Source organism: Diceros bicornis, chromosome 1, assembly GCF_020826845.1.
Source record: "Diceros bicornis minor isolate mBicDic1 chromosome 1, mDicBic1.mat.cur, whole genome shotgun sequence".
NCBI classification, from domain to species: Eukaryota; Metazoa; Chordata; class Mammalia; order Perissodactyla; family Rhinocerotidae; genus Diceros; species Diceros bicornis.
In genome coordinates this window covers 63623521-63648596 of record NC_080740.1, presented here as the reverse complement: position 1 = coordinate 63648596, position 25076 = coordinate 63623521, and the positions used below count along the sequence as shown (strand labels likewise).

At 35.0% G+C, this 25076-nt stretch overlaps 1 protein-coding gene across 5 annotated transcripts in view; it reads right to left on the bottom strand.

Moving 5' to 3' along the window:
• Positions 1-25076, bottom strand: part of RBM27 (RNA binding motif protein 27) — a 70705-nt gene that overhangs the window by 19924 nt on the left and 25705 nt on the right. For 3 of the 5 annotated variants that reach the window (XM_058543289.1, XM_058543303.1, XM_058543298.1), the window contains 7 exons: positions 23287-23421; positions 14621-14785; positions 12842-12991; positions 9448-9592; positions 8671-8824; positions 5556-5852; positions 3570-3710 (listed from right to left, as the gene is read on the bottom strand). In XM_058543289.1, coding sequence (XP_058399272.1) covers positions 3570-3710; positions 5556-5852; positions 8671-8824; positions 9448-9592; positions 12842-12991; positions 14621-14785; positions 23287-23421 — 1187 coding nt within the window. The remainder of the gene's footprint in view (positions 1-3569; positions 3711-5555; positions 5853-8670; positions 8825-9447; positions 9593-12841; positions 12992-14620; positions 14786-23286; positions 23422-25076) is intronic. The other 2 variants (XM_058543313.1, XM_058543323.1) reach the window with 1 other exon arrangement.

Genomic DNA, 25076 nt, shown 5'->3' with positions numbered 1-25076 from the left:
ACTGTGTTTTAAAGCACTCTCTATAAAGACATGCTAGTTCGTTTCTTTTTTTTTTTTTTTTTTTTGTGAGGAGGACCAGCCCTGAGCTAACATCCAATGCCAATCCTCCCCTTTTTTTGCTGAGGAAGACTGGCCCTGGGCTAACATCCATGCCCATCTTCCTCTACTTTATATGGGACGCCGCCACAGCATGGCTTAACAAGCGGTGCGTCGGTGCGCACCCAGGATCCGAACCTGCGAACCCCGGGCCGCCGCAGCGGAACGTGCGCACTTAACCGCTTGCGCCACCGGGCTGGCCCCTCGTTTCATTTTTAATTTTTAGGGATTACTTTTATTTCATTTCATTTTATTTTATAATTACACGCAGCACTTACATGGTTCCAAGATAAGACATAGTCAAAGTTGTGTACTTTCTTCCATCCTTGTTGTAACCACGAAGATTTAAATTACATAAATTTTTGGTTTTTTCTATTATAAGCAAATACTTACATGTGTTTATTACCCCTACTTTCTTACACCAACAGTGGCTGACTATACATTTTTTTGTTCCACTTTGCTTTTTTTACTTAATATATCCTGATGATCACCCCATGGTATATATAAAGATATTCCTCATTCCTTTGTAAAGTTGCACATACGCTATTATGTGGATGTACTACATTTTAAGTAACCAGTCCCCTACTGATGGATATCCGGGTTATTTCCAGGCTTTTGCTATCATAAAGAATCTACAATTACCAAACTTGCACATACGTCTTTTTATAGTTTGACTAGTGTACCTTTGGCAGAGATTCCTAGAAGGAGGATTACTGGTTTAGAGTAAATGCATACATAATTTTGGCAGATACTACCAAATTTCCTTTCTTGGGTAGTATACCATTTAGCATCTCCATCTGTATCTAAATCTCAGATCCTTTTGGAAGTTATCCTGGTTTATTATGCAATTTAAAAAATAGATCTAAAGTGAACTCTCACTATTTGCAGATGACATGATTTTATATATAGAAAACCCTGAAGAATCCGTTGGAAAACTATAAGAAATAATCAACAACTACAGCAAAGTTGCAGGGTACAGAATCAATCTACAAAAATCAGTTGCATTTCTGTATGCTAATAATGAACTAACAGAAAGAGAGCTCAAAAAGATAATACCATTTACAATTGCATCAAAAAGAATAAAATACCTAGGAATAAATCTTACCAAGGAGGTGAACGACCTATACAATGAGAACTCCAAGACATTATTGAAAGAAATCGATGATGACATAAAGAAATGGAAAGATATCCCATGCACGTGGATTGGAAGAATAAACATAGTTAAAATGTCTATATTACCTAAAGCAATCTACAGATTGAATGCAATCCCAATCACAATCCCAATGACATTCTTCACAGAAATAGAAACAAGAATACTAAAATTTATATGGGGCAACAAAAGACCCCGAATAGCTAAAGCAATCCTAAGAAAAAAGAACAAAGCAGGAGGCATCACAATCCCTGACTTGAAAACATAATACAAAGCAACAGTAATCAAAACAGCATGATACTGGTACAAAAACAGACACACAGATCAATGGAACAGAATTGAAAGCCCAGAAATAAAACCACACATATAAGGACAGTTAATTTTCGACAAAGGTGCTAAGTCCATACAATGGAGAAAGGAAAGTCTCTTCAATAAATGGTGTTGGGAAAACTGGACAGCCACATGCAAAAGAATGAAAGTGGACCATCTGCTATCGCCATTCACAAAAATTAACTCAAAATGGATCAAAGACCTGAAGTTGAGACCTGAAACTATAAAACTCACAGAAGAAAATATAGGCAACACACTATTTGACATTGGTCATAAAGGAATCTTTTCGGATGACATGCCTACCCAGACTAGGGAAACTAAAGAAAAAATAAACAAGTAGAACTTTATCAGATTAAAGAGCTTCTATAAGACAAACGAAACCAGAATCAAGATGAAGAGACAACCCACCAGCTGGGAGAGAATATTTGCAAAACATACATCTGACAAGGGGTTGGTCTCCACAATATATAAAGAACTCACACAACTGAACAACAAAAAAACAAACAACTCGATCAAAAAATGGGCAGAGGAAATGAACAGACACTTCTCCAGAGAAGATATACAGATGGCCAATAGGCACATGAAAAGATGTTCAGCATCAATAATCATCAGGGAAATGCAAATCAAAACAACACTAAGATATCACCTCATGCCCATTAGAATGGCTATAAACACTAAGACAAAAACCACAAGTGTTGGAGAGGATGTGGAGAAACAGGAACCCTCATACACAGCTGGTGGGAATGCAAATTGGTGCAGCCTCTATGGAAAACGGTATGGAGATTCCTCAAAGAATTAAAAATAGAGATGCCCTATGACCCAGCCATCCCACTACTGGGAATCTATCCAACGAACCTGAAATCAACAATCCAAAGAGGTTTATGCACCCCTATGTTCATTGCAGCATTATTCACCATAGCCAAGAAGTGGAAGCAACCTAAGTGTCCCTCGACTGATGATTGGATTAAGAAAATGTGGTATATATATACAATGGAATACTACTCAGCCATATAAAAAGACAAAATCATCCCATTTGCAACAACATGGATGGGCCTGGAGCGTATTATGTTAAGTGAAGTAAGCCAGAAGGAGAAAGACAAACACTGTATGATCTCACTCATATGTGGAATATAAACCAACACACGGACAGAGAAAACTGTATTGTGGTTACCAGGGGTAATGGGGGTGAGGGGTGGGCACAAGGGGTGAAGGGAGTCATATATATGGTGATGGACAAACAAAAATGTACAACCCAAAATTTCACAATGTTAAAAACTATTAAAACATCAATAAAAAAAACAGATCTAATTTTATCTTTTCTACATGGCTATCCAGTTAACCCAATACCCTTTATCAAAAAGTCCTTTATTTTCCCCACTGCTCTGAGATACTGTGTTGGCATATAATAACTTCCTATTTACAAGTGAGTCTATTTCTCAATCATCTATTCTGTTCCATTGGTCTGTCTCTTCATGTGTCAGTATCAAATTGTTTTAGTTACACAGACTTCATAGTATTTTTTAATGTGTAGTAGGGCTAGCCTCCCTTATTGTTGTTCTGTTTCAGAGTTTTCCTAGCTCTCTTTGAAATAATCACAATGCTGAAGAGTCATCGTATAGACATATTCCTAAAAGCAAAAGAAACTATTAAAACATATTTAAAAGTTTGACTTTTGATTATGACAGAATCCCCTTCACTATGTTTTTAGTTAAAATTGATAAATTATCAAAGAAATGAATAAAGACATCTACCTATTAAAAATGGCTAAAATTCTCAAATTCCTACTTAGCTTTGAATAGAAATAACATTTAACTGCAAATTTCTGGCTGAATCATGGAAATTAGGGAAGTATACCTGTCATACTTAGGTTAACTGTCACATTTATCTTGATTGAGGAAATAAGACATTACAAATCTGGATGATAATCAATTTCTTAATTTCTTTACGCCACTAAACAACTCTAAATATATCTGAGGTTCACGGAAACACATACCTGGCAATCGTCTCCAGCACCACCGGACTGATTCAACAAGTGTGCTGCATCACTCTGGTTCCCACCTGCATGTCCAAGACGATGTTTAACAGGAACTTTGTTAAGAACATATGCACCTGATGTCTGTGGTTTGCTCATCATCTGCATATACAAAATAAACACATATGTGGTAAAAGTTTTAAAAATGCCCAGGAACGATACAAATTTAGGATGGTGATTACCTGGGGAGGAAGATAAGGAAATGAGAAGGGAAAGTGCTTCAATTATCTATAAGGTTTTATTTTTTAAGTGAAGTGGTAGATATACAAATGATTGTTATGTTATTATTCATACTTCTTTGGATGTCTGAAATAAGTCAGACCAAAATACACGTACATAGGTATACAAAGACGGTCCCCTACTTATGACGGTTCAACTTAGAATTTTTCAGCTTTACGATAGTGTGCAAGTGATACTCATTCAGTAGAAACTGTACTTCAAATTTTGAATTTTGATCTTTTCCTGGGCCAGCAATATGCAGTACAATACTCTCTTGTGACGCTGGGCAGCAGCAGCGACCCACAGCTCCCAGTCACCCACACAATCATGAGGGTAGACAACTGATACACTTATAACCACTCTGTTTTTTGCTTTCAGTACAGTATTCAACAGATTACATGAGACATTCAACACTTTACTGTAAAATAGGCTTTGTGTTAGATGACTTTGCCCAACTTTAGCCTAATGTAAGTGTTCTGAGCTCGTTTAAGGTAGGCTAGGCTAAGCTACGACGCTCAGTAGGTTAGTTGCATTAAATGCATTTTCGACTTACAGTATTTTCAATTTACAGTGGGTTTACTGGTGTGTAACCCCATCATAAGTCAAGTAAGATCTGTATACTCATACAAATAAAAATTTCTAATATTTTTTTATGTTCCCTTCAATATGTATTGCCTTGAAAGACTTAAAGATTTTAATTGACAGTAGCTTAATGTGACTAACAGTGTGATACGTCCACCCCAAAAACATAATGCAATCTTGGGCTGCATTAAGTGAAATGGATCACAGAGGTGATGGTATTACTCTTTCATACACCAATCAGCCAACATCTAGGGGAAGCATTCACCTTTGGGCCCTAATATTAAGTGGGACATAGACAAAAGAAATGCAGGCTTAGGTCCAAATAAGCAGGACGATGAATGAAGTTAACACTAGGTATTGTAAGGAATATATATATATTTTTAATCTGAATGTATTTAATCCATACAAGAGAACAGCTTGGAGGAAGTTATCATTATCATCAATATCTGAATGGCTCTAATGCATGGTGGTTTGTTCTTTCCTTCCTTCATCTATTCATTCAAGTATATTTTGAGCAGTATGTGCCAGACCTTGTTTTTTAGGCACTAGGGATAGAATGAATATGACAGACAAAATCCCATTCTCTTGGGGCTTTCATTGCAGTTTTAAAAGGAACAGGAATTTTCTACATGGGAAAAAGTAGGACAAAAGGGTGGGTACAAGGATGACTAATTCTAACACAAAACAAAGAAGTTCTAGATTCAGAGTTGTTCAGTGGTAAGTGGTTGTACACTTCAGTATTGAGAAGAATCACTAAGGGTATTTCTTAAACATGTAGATCTATGGGCCCTATATCCCCGAGACTGACTCTATAGGTTTAGGAAGATAAGGCCCAGGAATTTGCACCCAGATAAGTGATTCTAATGTAGAACAGCACTTCTCAAACTTTAGGGTACATAAGAATCATCTGGAGAGCTTATTAAAACACAGATTCCTGGGCCCTACCCAAGGCGATTCTGATTCAGTAAGTTTGGGTGAGGCCCAAGAAACTGCATGTCTAAAAAGCTCCCAGGAGGATCACATACTGCTGGTCTGCAGATCAAACTGAGTGGTTCTGATGCAGAAGACCTAAGGACCACAAATTGAGAAACTGACCTAGGTGGTGGGACCAAAGGACCTCTAATACCCGGTGAACCAACAGATTACCTTCTGGATACCTCCATGTACCGCTGAGGGAGGAGACTGGGCCACCAGCACCTGCTGCTGATGAAGGTGCTGTGGCAGGTGATGGTGCTGCTGGGACAGGTGACTAAGTGTTTGCTGTTGTTGCAGGAGCAGCTGTGTTGGGGACTGTAGTGCTGGTTGCTCATTGTTTTCCCTATGCCACAGGACTCGAATGAATCGGTTGTTTAGAACTGCTTCAGTGCTGGAAATGGCTTTCCTGGCCTCCTCATTGGTAAGGTATTGGATGAGGGCTGCTTCTGGATCTCCCTTAAAAGCAACCTGCAAGAAAAAATAAAAGTACCAACAACAAAAAACCCCACAGAAATTAACAAATAGTTAAATGCAAATAAATTGATAAAGAATTCAGAAGAAGAAAACAGCATGCTGAAATCCATTGTGAATCTTGTGTAAATAAAGTTCTCCATCCTGTAAAATGTGATATGCATATTTCAAAATTATATATGGAGGAATTTTATATTATTTAATAAATAATCCTAGTAATGTTACCTAACCACTTGGGGAAAAGTTGTTATATCCCTCCCCTGATATCTTACATTCAAATAAACTCCAAAGAGAGAAAATACTTTAGAATAACAAACAAAAACTCCATAGAAATCCAGAAGAAAAAAGGTGAATACCTGTATAATCTGAGGGTTTGGAAAGCCTTTTTATGCATACCTATAAAGGTAGGATCCATAAAGACAAACAGTAGTAGACCTGACCACATAAAATTCTAAAACCTGTCAGTCCAAACATACCATAAACAATATAAATGACAAAAGGAAACAGTAATTTTAATATATATGACAAGGAAAGGCTTAGAAAAGTATTATTATAAATGCCTTCATAAAAAATGCACACGCATACGTAAATCCAAAAGAACTGCAAATGGTCTCTATAAATTAGAGTCTACCTAGTAATTAAAAAAAGCAAATTAAAACAAGTATAATTTTTCACTTATCAAACTCATTAAAAACTTTTTTAATGAGTCTGGATTAGTGTTGATGAGGTTTCATACACTGCATTTGGGAGTATCAATTGGCATAATCCTGGTGGAGAACAATTTGGCAGTTTGAATAAAAAATTCTGAAATTCCCTTTAATTCAGCAATGCATCATAAAAAAATATTCAAAGGTTTATCCACAAGGAGGCTCACCACAGCATTGTTTTTATACAAAATAATAGAAACAACATAAATGCCCAACAGCACTGAACAGTTAAATAAATTATCATCTATTGCTATGGAATGAATTATGGCCACCAAATTCATATGTTGAAGCCCTAACCCCCAACGTGACTGTATCTGGAGATAAGGCTTTTAGGAGGTAATTAGGTTGAATGAGGTCATAAGGGTGAGACCGTGCTCAGATTGGATTGGTGGCCTTATAGGAAGAGGTACAGATCTCTCTCTCCTTCTCCCTCTCTCTCTTTCCACCATGTGAGGACACAGCAAGAAGGTGGCCATCTGCAAGCCAGAAAGAGAGTCTTCACTAGGAACCAAATTGGCCAGCAAGTGATCTCGGACTTCCCAAAAAATAAACTTTGTTGTTTAAGCCACCCTGTCTACGGTATTTTTTATGGCAACCTGAGCAGACTAATACACCCATCTACACTAAGCCATCTAATTTTTCTAGGGGCCGGCTCATGGCTTAGCGGTTAAGTGTGCATGCTCCACTGCTGGTGGCCCGGGTTCGGATCCCAGGCGCGCACCGACGTGCCACTTCTCCGGCCATGCTGAGGCCACGTCCCATGTGCAGCAACTGGAAGGATGTGCAACTATGACATGCAGCTATCTACTGGGGCTTTGGGGAGAAAAAGGGAAAAAAGGGAGGAGGATGGGCAGCGGATATTAGCTCGGAGCCAGTCTTCCTCAGCAAAGGGAGGAGGATTAGCATGGATGTTAGCTCAGGGCTGATGTTCCTCACATAAAAATAAAAAAATTAAAAAAAATACTAATTTTTCTAAATGCCATAAAGAATAATGACCTAGGAAAAATTTAAGAGAAAAAAGATAGAGACATTTGGTATGATCACATCTTTTATATTTTTTAAATGTGTGAAGTATTTTTAAAAAGACAATATGTGTGTGTATATATTCTTCCACCTAAATAAATACAGTATGTCTTTTCATCAAAAGATCAATAATTATTATTGCTAAGTGGTGAGATTTGGGTGATTTGTTTTTTCACTTTTGTTTAACGTATTTCCGATTACCTGTAAAATTAATTAAGCACATACTACTTCTGCACTCAAGGAAAAAAACTACTTAAAAAATCTCTCAAAAAGAATATTTTCTTTGGATATCCATCAATGGATATTTCAATTCTTTGAAATATCAAGTCCCCCAATACCACCTTCTTAAACTTAGTTATATAAAAATTATATTTTGGCTTGATGGCAACATTAACTATCAGGGGTAACTGACTGAAATTCCAACTTAGGTCTTCAAGTACCCTCAATTACAGCATAACACCCAAGTACAAATTCATAAATTCAAATATCTAACAAGTAGACAGCAAGATACAAAAGCTACAATTTATTTGATGTTAGCTAACATTTTACACAGCCTAAAATTTCAAGATTAGAACCATCCTTAGCCAATTACTATTTCACTACAACATAAAAGTCAGTCAGTAGACAAAATCACAATCTTATAAACTACCAAAAGTCTCACCTACCTAGTTGGAATACTAATGCAGGTAAAAAGTCTTTTGTCCAGAGACAGAACTATGAACAAAAATACAGTAACTAACGAGACAACACAGACAAACAATTAAATGAGATTAGGAGTTTCTTCACAAAAGAGATTGAAATCATAAAGAAAAACCTATCAGGGCTGATGGAGATGAAAAATACAGTAACTAGCCCAGTGTGTTTCAGAAAGAGGTTGCAGAAAAGAACCAAATGAATTCAAAAGAACAAATTCAGCCTAATAATTCCATCATCAAGTTGGGTACACAGATACATAGTGGAGTTTACAACACTTATCAGAGATGATCAGACTAATCACTGGCTTGTTTGAGCAAGCTGAGCTGATAGGAATATTTTCAAAGACGTATAAAATACATGGATTCTGTCACCAACGGAGCCACCTTTACCTGGATGTTAACAATAGTTCCAAATTTGCTGAAGTGTTCATTGAGCTTGGTGATGTTGTTCAATTCCTGAGGGATTTTCTTGACTTCTAATTTGGTGTTTGTATACTGATTCTTTCTCAAGAATCCTGGTTTACTCTGATTGTTATTCCCTTGCCTGAAAGGAATATTAACAGATCTTGGTTAATTCTCCCACCTTATGCCTAGCCAAGAGATACGTCAGCAAAGAATGTAAGTTTATATTTATAGAGTGTCTTTGGTAAGCACTTAACATTCTTGAGAAATTATTAAGTAATTTTCACACCATCCTTATTACATAGGAATAGAACAGGTAAAGAGAAAAAAAGAAGACTGAATGGCAAAAGATCACAAAAAAAAGAGGACTGAGATAAAAAATCATATGCTAAAAAGATCCACCACAATTATCAAGGAGTCTAACATTAAAGCTAGGATAGAACATTTTTTTACGGTGTGTTTCTCAACTTCTGCAAAAGTACAGAACTTTTTTCTTCTTTTCTTTTCATTTCCAGTGTCTCAATAATTTTTAACATTGGGTTAAGCCTAGAAATAAGTAGGTACAAATTACTAATATCTATGATGAACAGTCTGTTAGCTTTTCAATTTTTAAGACATTCTAAGGATGCCTCTGGGAATCCTAACTTTGAGACACATAGTTTGAAATCATTGATTAATGACAACACTGAATTTTATAAATTTACTAATGCAAACAAAAATAACAAAAACACCAATAAGATGCCACTAATTAGCAAATTATCTTACTTTCCCAGCCAAGGTTTCTTTGTGAGTGGCCCTTCCAAACCACTCATAGCTCTTTTTCGGCTATCTGGTTCAAGAACTACTCTGGTTATGTTGCTATTAATTGAAACAGGAACTGGTGGTTCAGTCTGGATGACAATGTTAGCAGCTGTTGGAAACAAAAATTAACATTACTGACGATGCATTATATTTGGGGAATTTCAAATGATTAAAATATTTAGTCTAAAAGCTAAAAAGCACTGTGAATAGCTCCCAACTACTACCATTTCCTTTTCAGAAATGTCTAACAACAAGAAAAAATTATCAACTGCCTCCTTTTTCTCCTTTTTTTAAAATACAATATCCAAGTTTAAAAAGTCATGGGCAGACCCAATATAATAACTGATTCAGGCAATGATCATCAATGGATGCAAAAAAACCAAAAAACAGTGAAAGGTTGTTGGAGAACAAGATATTTATCTGGTGCCAAAGTATCACTCCACAAATTATTTACTTTACAATGAAGAGATCTAACAATTATCACCTTAGGCAAGCGATCAAACTTAGCACCATAGAGTAAAATTATTTGTCTCCTGATGTGATTTAACAAGAAGTTCACCTGGATAGGAAAATTATTGTGGAATTATGATTTTACGTGTGGCAATGATATTATGCTTATATAGGACTATATCTTATTCTTAGATGTAAACTAAAAGATCTAAAGTGTCACAGTCTCTACAATTTACTTTCAAATGGTTCAAGAAAACCACGTGAGGGGAGAAGGAAGGAAGGGAGAGAAAGAAAACCGTGCACATGCACAAGAAAGCATTCACGCCCAACGGTGACAAAATGTTAACAAGTGGTGAATCTAAATGAAGGTATTTAGGCGTTTATTTACTTCTTTCGATTTTTGTAGGTTTAAAATTTTTCAAACTTAAAAGTTGGGAGGAAAATCAAAAGCCAGTATTATAAATTGGCACATTTCATTCACACCAGTTAAAACATAATACTGTAAGAAACTGACCTTACAATGGGTTATCTGTGGGTGGGAAGAGGTGTGTTGAACAAAAAAGTAAGTAAGACAAAACTACGCCTGTTATACTCTGAGTATTCTCCCTAACTTGAGCAACTCCACCAAAAGTAAAACCAGCACCAAAGAAGAACATATGTAGGGCTGGACGCTGGGGTAGGGATTGGGGTCAGGAGTGGTATGTTCCGTTTCATCTGTGCAACTGTCAGGGAAATTATGCTGCAGAGTCATTCTTTTAACATATATTTCTTGAAAAGCTGCTACAGCTCAACAATTGTATTACACCTTGGGTATAAATTAGTAAATAAAATAAATACAGTAGTCTTCCCTTATCTGCAAGGGATATACTCCAAGACCCCCAGTGGATGCCAGAAACCACAGATAAGTACCAAACTCTATATATACACTATGTTCCTCCCTATACACACATACCTAAGATAAAATTTAATTTATAAATTAGGCACAGTAAGAGATTAACAATAATAATAAAACAGAACACTTATTAGAATATACTGTAATAAAAGTTACCATTGATCTTAGCAACCTCAGCATTTTTTTTTCTTTCTTTATTAAGTCGAGAACTTTTACCTTTTTACTTAAAGGAAGCACTTGAGGGCTTGTCCATGGCATATCCGAATTGCCAGCATCATTACTCTTGTACTTTGGGGCCATTATTAAGTGAAATAAGGGTGACTTGAACAAAAGCACGGCGATACCGCAACAGCTGGACAGTCGATTCAATAATCGAGACAGCTACTAAGTGACTAATGGGTGAGAAGTGTATACACAGCGTGGATAGCTGGGCAAGAAGACGATTCAAGTACTGGACAGGATGGCACGAGATTTCACCATGCTACTCAGAACAGGATGCAATTTAAAATCTATGAGTTATTTATTTCTGGAATTTTGCAGTTAATATTTTCAGTCCACGGATGATCATGAGTAACTGAAACCATGGAAAGCGAAACCGTGGATAAAGAGGGACTACTGTATGATCCCTGCCTTTGTAGGGCTTGTGTTTTCAGAAGGCTAATGAGGGAAAAGCAACTGTGATGGCACAAAGCATTCTAGAATTTGAGATGCCATTATGTCTTCCCTAAAATAGTTATCATTACCACTTGACATTGCCTAATGCTTTTCTTTACTGAAGAGCCTTATAAAAAAGGAAAGAAATATAGGTAGAGGTTGAGTGACTTGCCCATGATGACAAAGTCTGTTGTAAAAAAACCACATGACTTCCACACTGAGATAGAGTACCTATGGATAACTGTATGTGAATGTACAAACAGACGAGGCTAGTGACAAAGGGAAGGCTTGAAATTCTGAGAATATGATCTTCCCACTAATTTAAGGTAATTTACTAACAATATATGCATTATAGCATGGAAGGTAAAAGCATATTCTTTGAAATTAGATAGACCCGGGTTCAAGTTCCAATTCTGCCATTAATAGCTGTGTGACCCCGGGCAAGTTCTTTAACCTCTCTAAGCCTCAGTGTCTTCCTCTATAAAAAGAGAATAAAAGCAGTATCTCTTTTAAGCAGTTGTTGGTAAGGAATATGGGAGGTAATAATACATACAAAAGCATTTGGTTTAGTCTTGATACAAAACTGTTAGCCTATAGTGGTAATAGGGTTATTAACGGCAGTAAAAAAAATTTAATAAAATCAGGTTAGAAAAGAGGATAAAAACAAGAAAATGCTCACCATATAATTAAATCAGAAAAATATTGTCAGGATGGCCATGGTCAGTCATTCAAATTGAAATTAAATATTGAAAATCTAACTACAATAATAAGTAAGAAATTGTAATCTCATCAAACTCTTTAACCAAATTTTTTTTGAGAGTAAGAGAAAGGAGGCTATCAACCCATATTAAAGGTGAATGTTTCCATTTAATCTTTAAGGTTTGTGACTACGCTTGTAAAGGTCCCAACATATGGTTGTAATCCTAACACTAAAAATGGCCAAATGATAATTTCATCGCAATGTTTTAGGTTCTCAATATTATTAGTGTGTAGCACAGTTCTTATGACATAAAGCAGGCTTAAATGATCAGTTCTTTGAGGGCAAGGGACCCTGTTATTTCATCTTTCTATACCTAATATCTAGCAAAGTGCCCAGGACATAGCTAAAACAGCCCAAAGTCCTATAAAAATAGTAATTAAATAACATTAGTATTATTTTTACTTAAAAATAAATGTATTCTAATTATAGCTTTAAAATAAAATTTGGAGATAAAGTTATTCAAAAACATTTATTTGAGATGATTATATAGTATCATTCAAAGAGACAGTGTCTAAGTAGTTTTGGACCTTAGTGAGGTAAGAAATATCACACCCAACTTTTGTGTAACACTTAGCATCAGAAAAAGTCTGAGGCATTCTCACCTCTTGGATTCGCATCCATATCTCCAGATGTTAGGCCAATCAGGTTTGGGCGCTGTGTCTGTGTTCTTGAAAAGAACTGTCTGTACTGAGATCTACCAGAACTGGTAATACTAGGAGCTTCTGGATTATAACCATCTGGCTCATATGTATCTGAGGGAAAACAAAACAACAAAAATACGTAACAAATAAGATGGTTAAAGAATTTCTCATTACTATAAAATAAACAATTGTAAAAACTGAATTTTCTTCAATAAATATATCAACCCATATATATTTCTCTTTGAGTACAGTATATAGATATACCTATTCCAAGTGAAAGAAATAAAAATGCTCCTGTCACAAAACACAGATATAAAAATCCCTTAATTACTGATATATTTCCAGATTCATTTATCTAGTCATTTTTATCCTATATATTAATCACCAATCCAAACTTCAATGTATATTTTTAAGAGAAATTTTCACATACACGAACACCACATATAAAAAAGGACTGGTTGAGTTTCCTATGTATCACGTCTCACCAATTTCTAGATACTCTTCTAATTAGAACAAAAAAACTAATCTATTAATTTGGTTAACTGCACTTTAAACTGGAGAGATAATAGCTGGTTTCATACATGAAATATTTCAAGTGTTTGATTTCAAACAGCTAAATAAGATAAATTTTGTTTATAAATGGAATCATTATCTTACTACCATTTGTCTCATCAACACCACTTTTATCACATTCTCTGTTTTCTCTACAACTAAAAACTTAATTTTTAAAATTCTAATGCTAAATAACTATTTTGTTAGTGTTAAAAAATAAATTCTGAATGTCTTGCTCTCCACACGGTATACATCCTCTTCATCCTACATAAAATGAAAGAAGGGTTAAGACTGAGTAAAGACACTGATTTTCCCAATTGTGATTTGGAAGTCCTTGCTTCTCTTTCTTTTTCTTAGAAAAGTTCCTTATGTCGTTCATATTGAGTTTCAGCTACAAGATAAGGTACATTCTTTATTACTGGCCAATCAGTTTTATGATTCAAAGTATAAGATTAGCAAATTATGATAAAAAAGTTACCAGTTACCACTTGGTACTCTTGACAGAAAATCTACAGTTAAGGCTGCAGAAAGTTTTAAAGTTACATAATCAACTGACCATGTTCTATAATTCCTGGGGATATACAGAACCCCAAGAAACTTGAGTCCTTTAGTTAATTATGATGAACTGAGATCTAAAGGCAAACTGAGAAAGGTTAAAAACCTCATGAGACACCCACAAAAGCACTCCATAGGTCTTCAAAATGTACATGTCAATAGGAGGGAGGAGTTTTCAAGAAATCACTACATTATACACAGCCAGTCCATACAACAGAGGGAAAAAAAACATGTTCATTCATGATGAGCAAGAAACCACACGTTTTTGTTTTGTTTTAAAGAAAAATTAACCTAGTTTTCTTGTAATGTATAACTGATTAGAAAACATTCAAGTCAATATTCTCTTCCTATCTATCCAATTAGAAACCAGTTGAAGAAACTAGCATGACTTTTGTTACTGAGGCACTGAAAGTAAATACAGAGGACACCAGAGATGACAGACACACAGGAGGCCTAATCATCTAGCAGCCACTAGGGACAAACCAAAGAAGCAGAGGAACAGAAAATAAAACTACCCAAGAGCTTTAATGGGAACTTGTGACAGCAGATCAGGATACCAGGTCACCTCTTAGGCTAGCCAGCTTATGGTACAAAAGATCAGAGACGTGGACCGCCATCTGGAGCAAAGCTTACCTGGGACCAGAGGGGTGGGGCTGGAGACTGAGGTATGGTACCCAATGGAGGATCCCATGAGGTTTCGAGGTGGCACCAAACGAGCTGCCAACAGAGGAGGCGGTGTCCCCAACTGAAGTCGCTCAGATGCAGCAGCACCATGTTCACGAGAGTACATGGGCTGTCCTATAGAGGAAAGAATAGGAGGGCAACTGGGATTGAGAGTCACAAGCTTCTCTTAGGTAATGATGTATTTCCTGAGACTTGAGCCAAGAATAGAGAAAGTACATCAATGGGAACAGTAGTCAAGAAAGATGTTACTGAGATTCTTTCTAACTGAAGAAATAGACATGCAACTGGTTAGGATGCATTGAGGTATAAAGAAAGAGTAAGAATTAGGTAGTATGATTGCATACTCTCCATCTTTTATAATCTTAAATGGAATAACTATGTGCTAATTTTACCCAAAACTGAACAATCAATCATATTAAGTTATTAGACAAAGGAGCACTGAGTTATATTATTCATGTAGACTTTCGTATCCAACGAGACATATAGTTATGAAGGTTGTCATATCCATTAAAAAACACAGTCTTCCCAAAATTCACATAAGTTCAGGTTTCCACAAAATATACTCCCATATCTGGGAGCAGAAAAAACAATAATAAAGGAACTAAAAAAAAAACACACAAGCATGCCCTCACAGAGAATAAGAAATGTTCAAAAGAAAAAATTAAACAAGACAGTGAAAATTTGTTATCCCACGAGCAAGTAGATAAATATAGAAAAAGAAAAAAAGGACAAACCCCAAGATAGACCCACTGTACCTACGAAATTACCTCAGATATTAAGAACAACTATTTGAAAGAAAAATTTAGAGTTTACATATTGATGCAAGAACGTCAAAACACAATGAAGCCAAATTTTGTAGAACAGAAGTAAAAAAGACAAGGTATCAAGGAGCAAAACCTCCCTTTGGTTGGTCATTTAATAGCATCTTTTTCACTGACTACCCCATGTGAGACCTATTTATAAGATTTACTCAAGGTTTTATATCAAAAGTCAAAAAGTTAGACATTCATTACGTGACACAAGACAAAAGACAGTGAGTTTAGAATTTTTTTTTATACCTGATGAAAAGTCCTTAAAATTCCAAAAGATTTTTAATACATATTAATAGGACAAGCCACAAAGCAACCACTTGATTTCATAGTAAAGGTAGAGGTGAAATAGATGTGCTAGATTTTACTACCCTTCTCTTCTATATATGGAGCAAAGGAGGAGGTGACAAATCACGTTGTACAGCAGACCACTTAACTGTGTGCTTAGCACTAATCCTTTCAAAACTTACATTAAAAAAGGATCATTCAATCATTACATTGCAAAAACAATTTAACATGTCCTCTCAAGGACCTAAAAATAGTCCTAAGAACGACCTAGGGCAGAGAATCCCTTGCAGAATGAAGTAGTGTGCTAAACAGAAAAATGGGAAGTACAATCTCAGTCCATATGACTAGTTTAAATTTATGACACAGCACTCAATGTACCAAGTGTATTTAATTAATATCTGTCTCAAAGTAAATTGGAAACTAAAATGCTAGCTTGCACAATGTCTTTTTTTTTTAAGTACTGCCTCTTTATTTATTTATTTGTTTGTTTGTTTATTTTTGTGAGGAAGATCAGCCCTGAGCTAACATCCAATGCCAATCTCCCTCTTTTTTCTGAGGAAGATTGGCCCTGAGCCAACATCCATGCCCATCCTCCTCCACTTTATATGGGACACCGCCACAGCATGGCTCGACAAGCAGTGCGTCGGTGCACACCCAGGATCCGAACTGACGAACCGCAGCGGAGCTCGAGCATTTAACTGCTTGCGCCACTGGGCCGGCCCCTGCCTTTTTAAAACGAATGACAAAAAACATGCATCCAACACTTCAGAAAGATGGCTGTTTATTCAAATGCAGCCTGATTTTCTTCAACACCACCTACTAAAGTCTCTAAATACTATTTTAAAAAGAAATGCTTCCTTAGATAAAAGGCTGATTCCAGCTCTGGACATAAAATTTATAAAATGAACCTGGAACATCTTGGCATACCTTGTCCTTCCAGAAGCAAGATGGCTATAGAACACTAGCATGTCAAAAACAAAACAAAACAAAATAACCTGCAGGAACCAACATGCAGAGCCTCCCATTGGCCAAAGATGAGACAATTTGAACACCAAAAAGGGCTATAATGAGTGAAACACATCAAACACGTTAAAAATCCAGGAGTTCGTAATGATACTTAAAAAAAAAATACAGTGGTCCCCTTTGGAAGATACTAGGAAACCAACTCATTTATTCCGAAAACTGATAAATAAAGGAAATAAGCATTTATCCTGTCTTTAATGTAAAAATTGCATTTCAGGATAACCCAATGGTTACACTGTCAAGTTTTACTTCGTAGAATGCCTGCCAATAAATGTAGAAAAAATTATAGAATTAGAATATTACACTTTTATATCCCCTAATGAAACAACAGATCTAGGAAGTGATCACAAATGGCTGCTGAAATCATGAGCAATTTTTAAATGGATGGATCAAGATGAAAACACCTATACACAATGATCAATATTTATAACACAGAAAGGAGACAACTTGATATTACGTACATCATGATGTACTGCAGGAAGTACATCACCCCATTAATAAAACAGTCATGTGAAAAAAAGAGAAAAAAATGTGAATCAATTAAGTCTCTAGACCTAACCTCCAATTTACAGGAAATACAGGGGATAAAGGAATGTATGAAACGACACCAGGGGATGCAACGTGCCAAGTCCAGAATGTGAAAAAAATTCTTCAGCACAAAAGACCTGTTTCTTCAACAAATAAATGTCAAGTGAAAAAAAAAGTAAAAGATCATTATAGATTTAAAGACTTACAAAACATATCAACTAAATGTAATGCGTTAGATCCAGCTTCAAATGAACCAGCTGTAAAAGGACATCTATGATACAACTGGGAAACAGGAACACTGATTGGATAGTTGACAATAGTAAACTACTACAAATATTTTAGGAGTGTGATAAAGTACTGTGATTGTGTGTATGTGTTTAATCCTTATCTTTTAGAGATATAAATGAAGTTTTTACAGATGAAATGTTATGTTTGGGACTTGTTCTAAAATAATCAAGTCAAGGGTGAGTTACAGATGAAGCAAGATTAACCATATAGTGATAAATGTTGAAGCTGGTAAATGAGTACATGAAGATTACTGCAGTATTTGTTTTCCTTCTGTGTACATTTGAAATTTTCCACAATAAAAGGTTTTTAAAAATCAAATAGGTTACAATAATGGTGAAGATGAGCCAGTCACAATTCATATTCATTCAATTTAGTTTTGATCAACGTAGGAAGTGACTGGATAATTCCAAACTGCAAACATCCCAAGTTCATGTTCATATCTTAAGCTGTTCATATATCTTATATGCCTAATAACAACATTTTCACAATATTCTTAATGTTAACTCTAGTCAGTTGAAGATAGTCTTTACTCAAATTAAAATTTTAGCTACTCTTTGTAATTTTCCTGATTTTGACTTTAAGAGTACTTGTAGGACAAAAAATCCTAAGTTTTAAACTAAAAGCTCAATTAGAAAAAATAAAAAGCTACACCTGCCAATTACTGACCATATTTATCAGGGGTCTTCTCTATTAGAATCCAAGGTCCCTGGCACATCTTCTGAAGTTCCAGGGCCTAAATGGTGCCTGGCGCATAGCAGGAGCTCAATAAAGACACTTAAAGAGGGATGAAAGTTTATTCATTAAAAGTATCCCAATGACAATTAATTATTTTTCCGGATGAATATCTATATGTTGGGCAATATGACAACTAATGCAACACAAATCCAAGTAAAATACAAGAGAAGAAAAAGTCTAGACAACATACAATGACTCTACTGGAGATTGATTCACTTTTCTAGACATCAAAATCCACGATTCTGCACAAAGAAATGTTACGCATTGCACAGAATCAAATGAGGAGTCTCAAGTTTAGGTATATAGCATTTTAATAATTTTACATAGTTGATCATCGCAAATGTATTTTCAAAAAGATAAAGATAATTTACGTAAATTCATCTGAAGATTGGCAACTGCCTTCAACCTAAGAATGAGTTTCTAGAATCCAAGATGTTATATTCTACTATTACTTTTATACACACTCAGTACAATGAGCTTAGCAGTTATAAAATATTTGTCTTCTTCAAAAAAGCAGAACAGACAGACCAAATTTAACACAGAAAAGGGAGTATACTTAAAAATGGTCCTGTGAAAACCAAAAAAAGACATACAGTGAGTAACTTACTTCAAATTTAGATAAAATGTTTAAGTATTTCAGAGGAAACAGTTGATATTAATAGGTGTATGATACTGCTGTCTTTCCATACAATTCCATCTCATTGTTTAAGTCCCTTTCAGAGTGTCTGTGACATTTTAACTTAAAAAAAAATTTTCTAAGAGTTTTTCTAAACTATAACCATCTGACATTAGCTTTTAAATAGCACTACCAAGAACCACATATATCTTACTCAGTTTTACAGTGAGGTAATTCTTTTCTCTCTTTAACATTCAGTTGTCTTCTTCCAAAACAAGTGATCATTACAGACTAGATGAAGGGTCTATTTTTGGCAGAATTAGTTCCTTTGTCACCTGTGTTTCTGAGGCACTGTGCTCATTTAGTTATAACAGCAAAATATACTGTAATTGTTTTTTTTTTTTTAAAGATTTTATTTATTTATTTATTTTCCCCCAAAGCCCCAGTAGATAGTTGTATGTCATAGTTGCACATCCTTCCAGTTGCTGTATGTGGGACACGGCCTCAGCATGGCCAGAGAAGCGGTGCGTCAGTGCGCACCTGGGATCCGAACCCGGGCCACCAGCAGCAGAGCGCGCACACTTAACCGCTAAGCCACGGGGCCGGCCCACTGTAATTGTTTTTTGTGGGGTTTTTTTTTACATATTTCTTTCCCACTATTAGATTTTTTAGGTTCTTAGGAGAAAAATCATTTCTTATTCAACTGTATATTCCAGGATCTAACTAGCACTGACCAGACTCTTATTCTTACCTCCAAAATCTCAGATCTCATTTTTCTTTGTTTACTTTGGATTCCTACTGACGTAACTAAATACCATTTGATATACTGTTTTTCACTTATAAACATTTTCTGTGCTGTGAATTTTAATGACAATTTAATGACAATAAAACATCCATAATTTAAACTTTCCCAACTTAAACTTTGAGGATAGTTCAAGTTCTCTATTACGTTACAAGCATACATACAGCTTTTTACTTCATTTGAACTGAAAAAGCAAGTTCTATTTTTTTGAAGTTACCAATTATAGTATTTAGAAAAGTAAACCTGAACAATTTGAAGGATTCAATTTATCTGTTTCAAAGGCAATTTTTTTAAAGGACAAAAACTATATTTAAATCAACTAAATACAATGATAGGAAAAATTTATAACTGACAAACTAACACCCCAAAAAAAATTTGTTAATGCTTAGATTGTTATCAGGCACTATCTCCTCGGTTTTCAAATTTCTCTATAAATTTTAGAATCAAATTTTGATTTTTAAGAAAGGAAGAAAGTAGTTCGCATAGTACAGAGAGTTCTAAACTGCCTGATGTTAATATTCTGTAACTTTCAAAATATTCAGCTGCCTACTAACTAAATCTCTTTATAAACACTAACACAGCATATAAGACTATTCTCTAAAGCAGTAATTCACAAATGCCAATAAGAAGTTATCACCTTTTATTGGTCTGAGACAAAAATGGGAAAAAATGTAATTAATATTTCATAAAAACAAATATAAAAGAATTATCCTTTATCCTGGTACCATCTTTTGGTGTACAAACGTATTTGTAAAATTGAAATATTAGATGTTTTCATATACAGTCCTTAACGTGGCAAAATAAGAAGTTGCTAACTGAATTGGTCCCCAAAATTTTCTCAGAAATGTTACCAGCCCCTGAAAAACAGCAGTTGGGAACTTCTGTTCTAAAAGGCCTTTACTGATATACCACAAAATATCCTTGCTTTTAAAAATAATAGAAAAATGGTCTTCAAGTAACATGAGGTCAGATATCTTGTTCATCTTGGCTCCCTAGTGTATAGCACAATGCCTGGCACATAGTAGGCACTCAATAAATGCTGAATTAATGAATATTAAGCTAAGTCATTAAAATAAATGGTAACTTCCGATTCTTTTGTAATTAAAATCAAAATGGAATTTTTATAGTGAGTCACAATGTTAAATTTAACAATATTAAAATAAATGGTAACTGCCAGATTTCTTTTAAATTAAAAAATGGAATTTTTATTATGAGTCACAATGCTAAATTTAACAGTATGAAAATGTGCCATCTGCAACAAGACTCACCAATAATCCATTTTTCATATTTACAAGTCCAAAGGCATTAAGAAATAATATTAAGGGGCCAGCCCCATGGCGTACTGGTTGAGTGCACACACTCCACTGCTGGCAGCCTGGGTTCGGATCCCAGGTGCACACTGAGGCACCGCTTGTCAGGCCATGCTGTGGCGGCGTCCCATATAAAGTGGAGGAAGATAGGCACAGATGTTAGCCCAGGGCCAGTCTTCCTCAGCAAAAAGAGGAGACTGGCATGGATGTTAGCTCAGGGCTGATCTTCCTCACAAAAAAAAAAAAAAAGAAATAATATTAAGAGCTAATTCACTGGGGAACAGATGAAGCAGGATTGATAAATGTTGAGCCTGGGTGATGGGTACATAGGAGTTCATTATACTAACTTCCTTATTTTTATATATGTTTGAAATTACCCATAATTAAAAAATGAGAGAAGCAGTAAAACAAATATGTACTGTAAAAAGGCTCTATAGTAATTAGAAGACTGTGAGATATTAAATGCAAAACAGGAAGGACAATTACTTAAGCATCAGATGTGGTTTCTGTTCTGAAGAAGCTCAGCTGAACATAAGATTACGCCCATGAAAAGAAACCAAACAGTAGGCCTATACAGAACTATATGTCATTATATAATAAATGTCTTTTGGTACTATAGGAGTTTGAAACAGAGTAATAATGTTCCTCATGTACTTAGAAGCCTTGGGTCTTAAAAGAATAAACAGCGTATTACAAAGAGCAAAGATAGGAAAAGAAAGTCTGAGTCATGACAGGGGCAAGACAGTGTACAATTGGCCTGAGGAGAGAAGATGCATGTGGGAAAACAGTGGAAAAAGATTACCAGGAAGGGAGGGTAGATTAGAGAAACAGTTAAAAGCCATAGAGAGGGGTTCATCCATGGTTTAGAAGGAAACAGCGGCCACTGAAAAGTTCTCATAAGGAACTGTCATAGCTGATTTTCTCAGGAAAACTAGTTTAAGCATTACGTAGTTTGACTTGAGTGGGGGGGATGAAACATAATGGAGTCAAGAAGATTGTGGCAATAATCCAAATGTGAGGTGATTCAAGTGTGGACGAGGTCAGAAGACACAGCAGGAATAGAGAGACAGGGATACTTCAAAGAAAAGAAGAAAAGGATTTTCTGATTAACTAGATGTAAAAAAAGCAAAGCAATGAGTCAGTCATGTCAAGGTTTCGGTTCTAGGAGATGAAGTGGGTGTTATTTCCACTGACAAAGAAAAATAAGGACGGTGGAGGTAGAGACTTACAGAGAAGATAATCGATTTGATTACAGAGAGGCTGAAATTTAAGCAGACAATAATAACTACAATATTATAACAACTAATCCTTATATACCGCTTACTAGATACCAGGTACTATTCTAGATGCTTTATATATTAATTCATTTATTCCTTAAAACAACCTTAATGAGGTGAGTAATGTTGTTATCATTTCCATTTTACAGAAGATGAAAATGAGATACAAAGAGGTTAAGTAATTTGCCCAAGGTCACAAGGCCAGTAATGATGGAACCAGGATTTGAATCCAGGCTTAATTATTTTGCTGAATTGCCTCTCCATGACATGATAGAGATGAAGAAATGTTTATGATAAACACAGTTACACAAAAGGTAAATTTATCTATAAAGTGACCTAGCTCTGTAAATAAAATCTCACAATCTGACTTTTTTAACAACCAACTACCTTATTTTTATGTTTCCGGAGAAAAGAATTTCTTTAAAAACCTTAGTAAACTAAAAACAACAACAAACACGTAAGAAAAAAAAGAGAATTAGGATTCAAGAAAGACATATTACAGTTAAACATAAATGTTACAAATAGCCTGACCACTAAATATTATAGTTTAAAGGACGCTCTCTATCTTCACTTCAGCATCCAAGTTAAATAATTATTAGGCATATTTTATCTGACCTTTTGTATACTCTTAGGAGATAAGCCTTATGTTTTTAGAAATTCAAAATAAATTTCCTTTACACAAGACTAAGTGTTGCTCCTCTACAGCCAGTAGACTTCTTCAATACAGAAGGCCTTGCCCTTCTCCCCCATTATCACACAAAATTAACATATGGCTATATAGCATAACCACACAGTAAACTGCCTTGTGAATACAAATATAATTTTTATATGGCACAGTTCATAAAAACAGAAATTGAATTTTTTAAAGTGTAACACTGATATGAGAAAACTCGGCTTTTCTACACCCTAGCAGTTTTAAGTCAAACAATCTATACTCACGTTCTGATACTGTATAAAGGAGGTTCTGGGATAAAGGAGGAGGTAGTCTTGCTCCCACTGGTGCAAGATTGGGCACTGCACTTGTCCCAGGCTGGTCACGGTTGTTTATCAAGCTTGACTGTGTTATAGGTGGTCCTACAGATAACAAAACGTTAAAGGTAAAGCATTAATGTTTCCTAACTAATAAAAATACTCACTATTCTATTACTAATTTGAATATTCATACTGAAAATAACTACTTTGGCTTAGAACAGAATTAAGGAATTTGATATATGCAGGGGTTAAAGCACTACAAGCTGCATAATTAATTAAAATGACATTTTAGTTCTAGAACAGACAAAACTAATCTAGGGTGAAAAAAAGCAGAACTGGTTGGCTCTGTGGGATGGGGGTAGGGGTGGAAAATAGTTGGGAAGCGACTTGGACAAACTTTCTGGGGTGATAGTAAAGTTCTAAAGAATTCTCAAGTTAACAATAAACATGTTTAAGCATACTGATGTCTGCAACCTACCATAAAATGCATCAAAAATAAAAACAGAGAGATGGAAAAATATGTGATAATATAAATATAGTAAAATGTTAACTGTAGAAACTAGACGGTGAGTATACGGCTGTTCAGTGTACAATTCTTTCAACTTTTCTGTTTGCTTGAAATTTTTCAAAGCAAAATGTTGGGGAGAAATGACATTCTTGGATTTAACTTTTAAACAGATATGTTCCCACACTGAAATAACATCTTTTATTGTGAGAATTTCTATATATGAAGATGCTTTTTTATCTGAGGAATAAAATCTCAACTTGAGCTTCACAATTATACCATTTATGTGATAGTATTAAATATTCACAAAACTATTAAAATTACCATATTTCTATTAACCAAATCTATGCAGTAAATGTCTCCAAACCTTTATCAACTTTAACGAAATGTGTTCTACAAACAATGTTACTGCAAGACAGCTAGGTGATGCATACACAAGATCGTGCTAATTTTGCAAGTTCTTGTGAGTCTATAATAATTTCAAAAATAAAAAGTTTAAAAAAAAGAAAATGACAAAGTACCACTTAAATAAACTGAATGGCAATCAATCATTTTTTAAAATAATAATTTATCTCTTAACAATGTTAAATGTCTTCAAATAGATATTTTCTTGTATCTTTGAACACACATAAATTATCCCATAATTTTTTCAATTATATTTTTAAAAAATTTAGTCTTACAAAATTTAGTCTTACTTCTGTTTCTGCTAAACCAGCAACTGTAAAGTTTTAAACATTTTACTTTTAATTTTGGTGGATGTGATAATAGCATGGTAATCATTTTTTTAAAAAAACACAAAAAACAGTCCTTATCAGTAAAGAGATTCATACTGAAGTACATACTGGTAGAATGATAGGACATGTGCAATTTACTCTAGCAAAAACAGGCCAAAAAAAGTCAGGGGAGAAGATAAATGAGACAAAAACAGCTGAATATTGATAACCACTGAACTGGATGATGGTACATGTGGTATATATATTATTATTCTACCTCTGTGTATATTTGAAAATTTCCATAATAAAAGGTTTTAAAAATTATTTCAATATGCTTGAAGAGATTTTCTTTAAAGACTGGGAAATTTCACTAAACTACTAGTATGTTCTCTTTTCTGACATCTTCAAAACACTGGCTTTCTGAAGATGCTATCAACTAGCAAGATTTTGACTCCAGGTCAATATACATTAGACCACTATTGATAAACTTTACACTTAGAGGTACTATAATTAACGCGATGCAACAAATGGAAGGAACA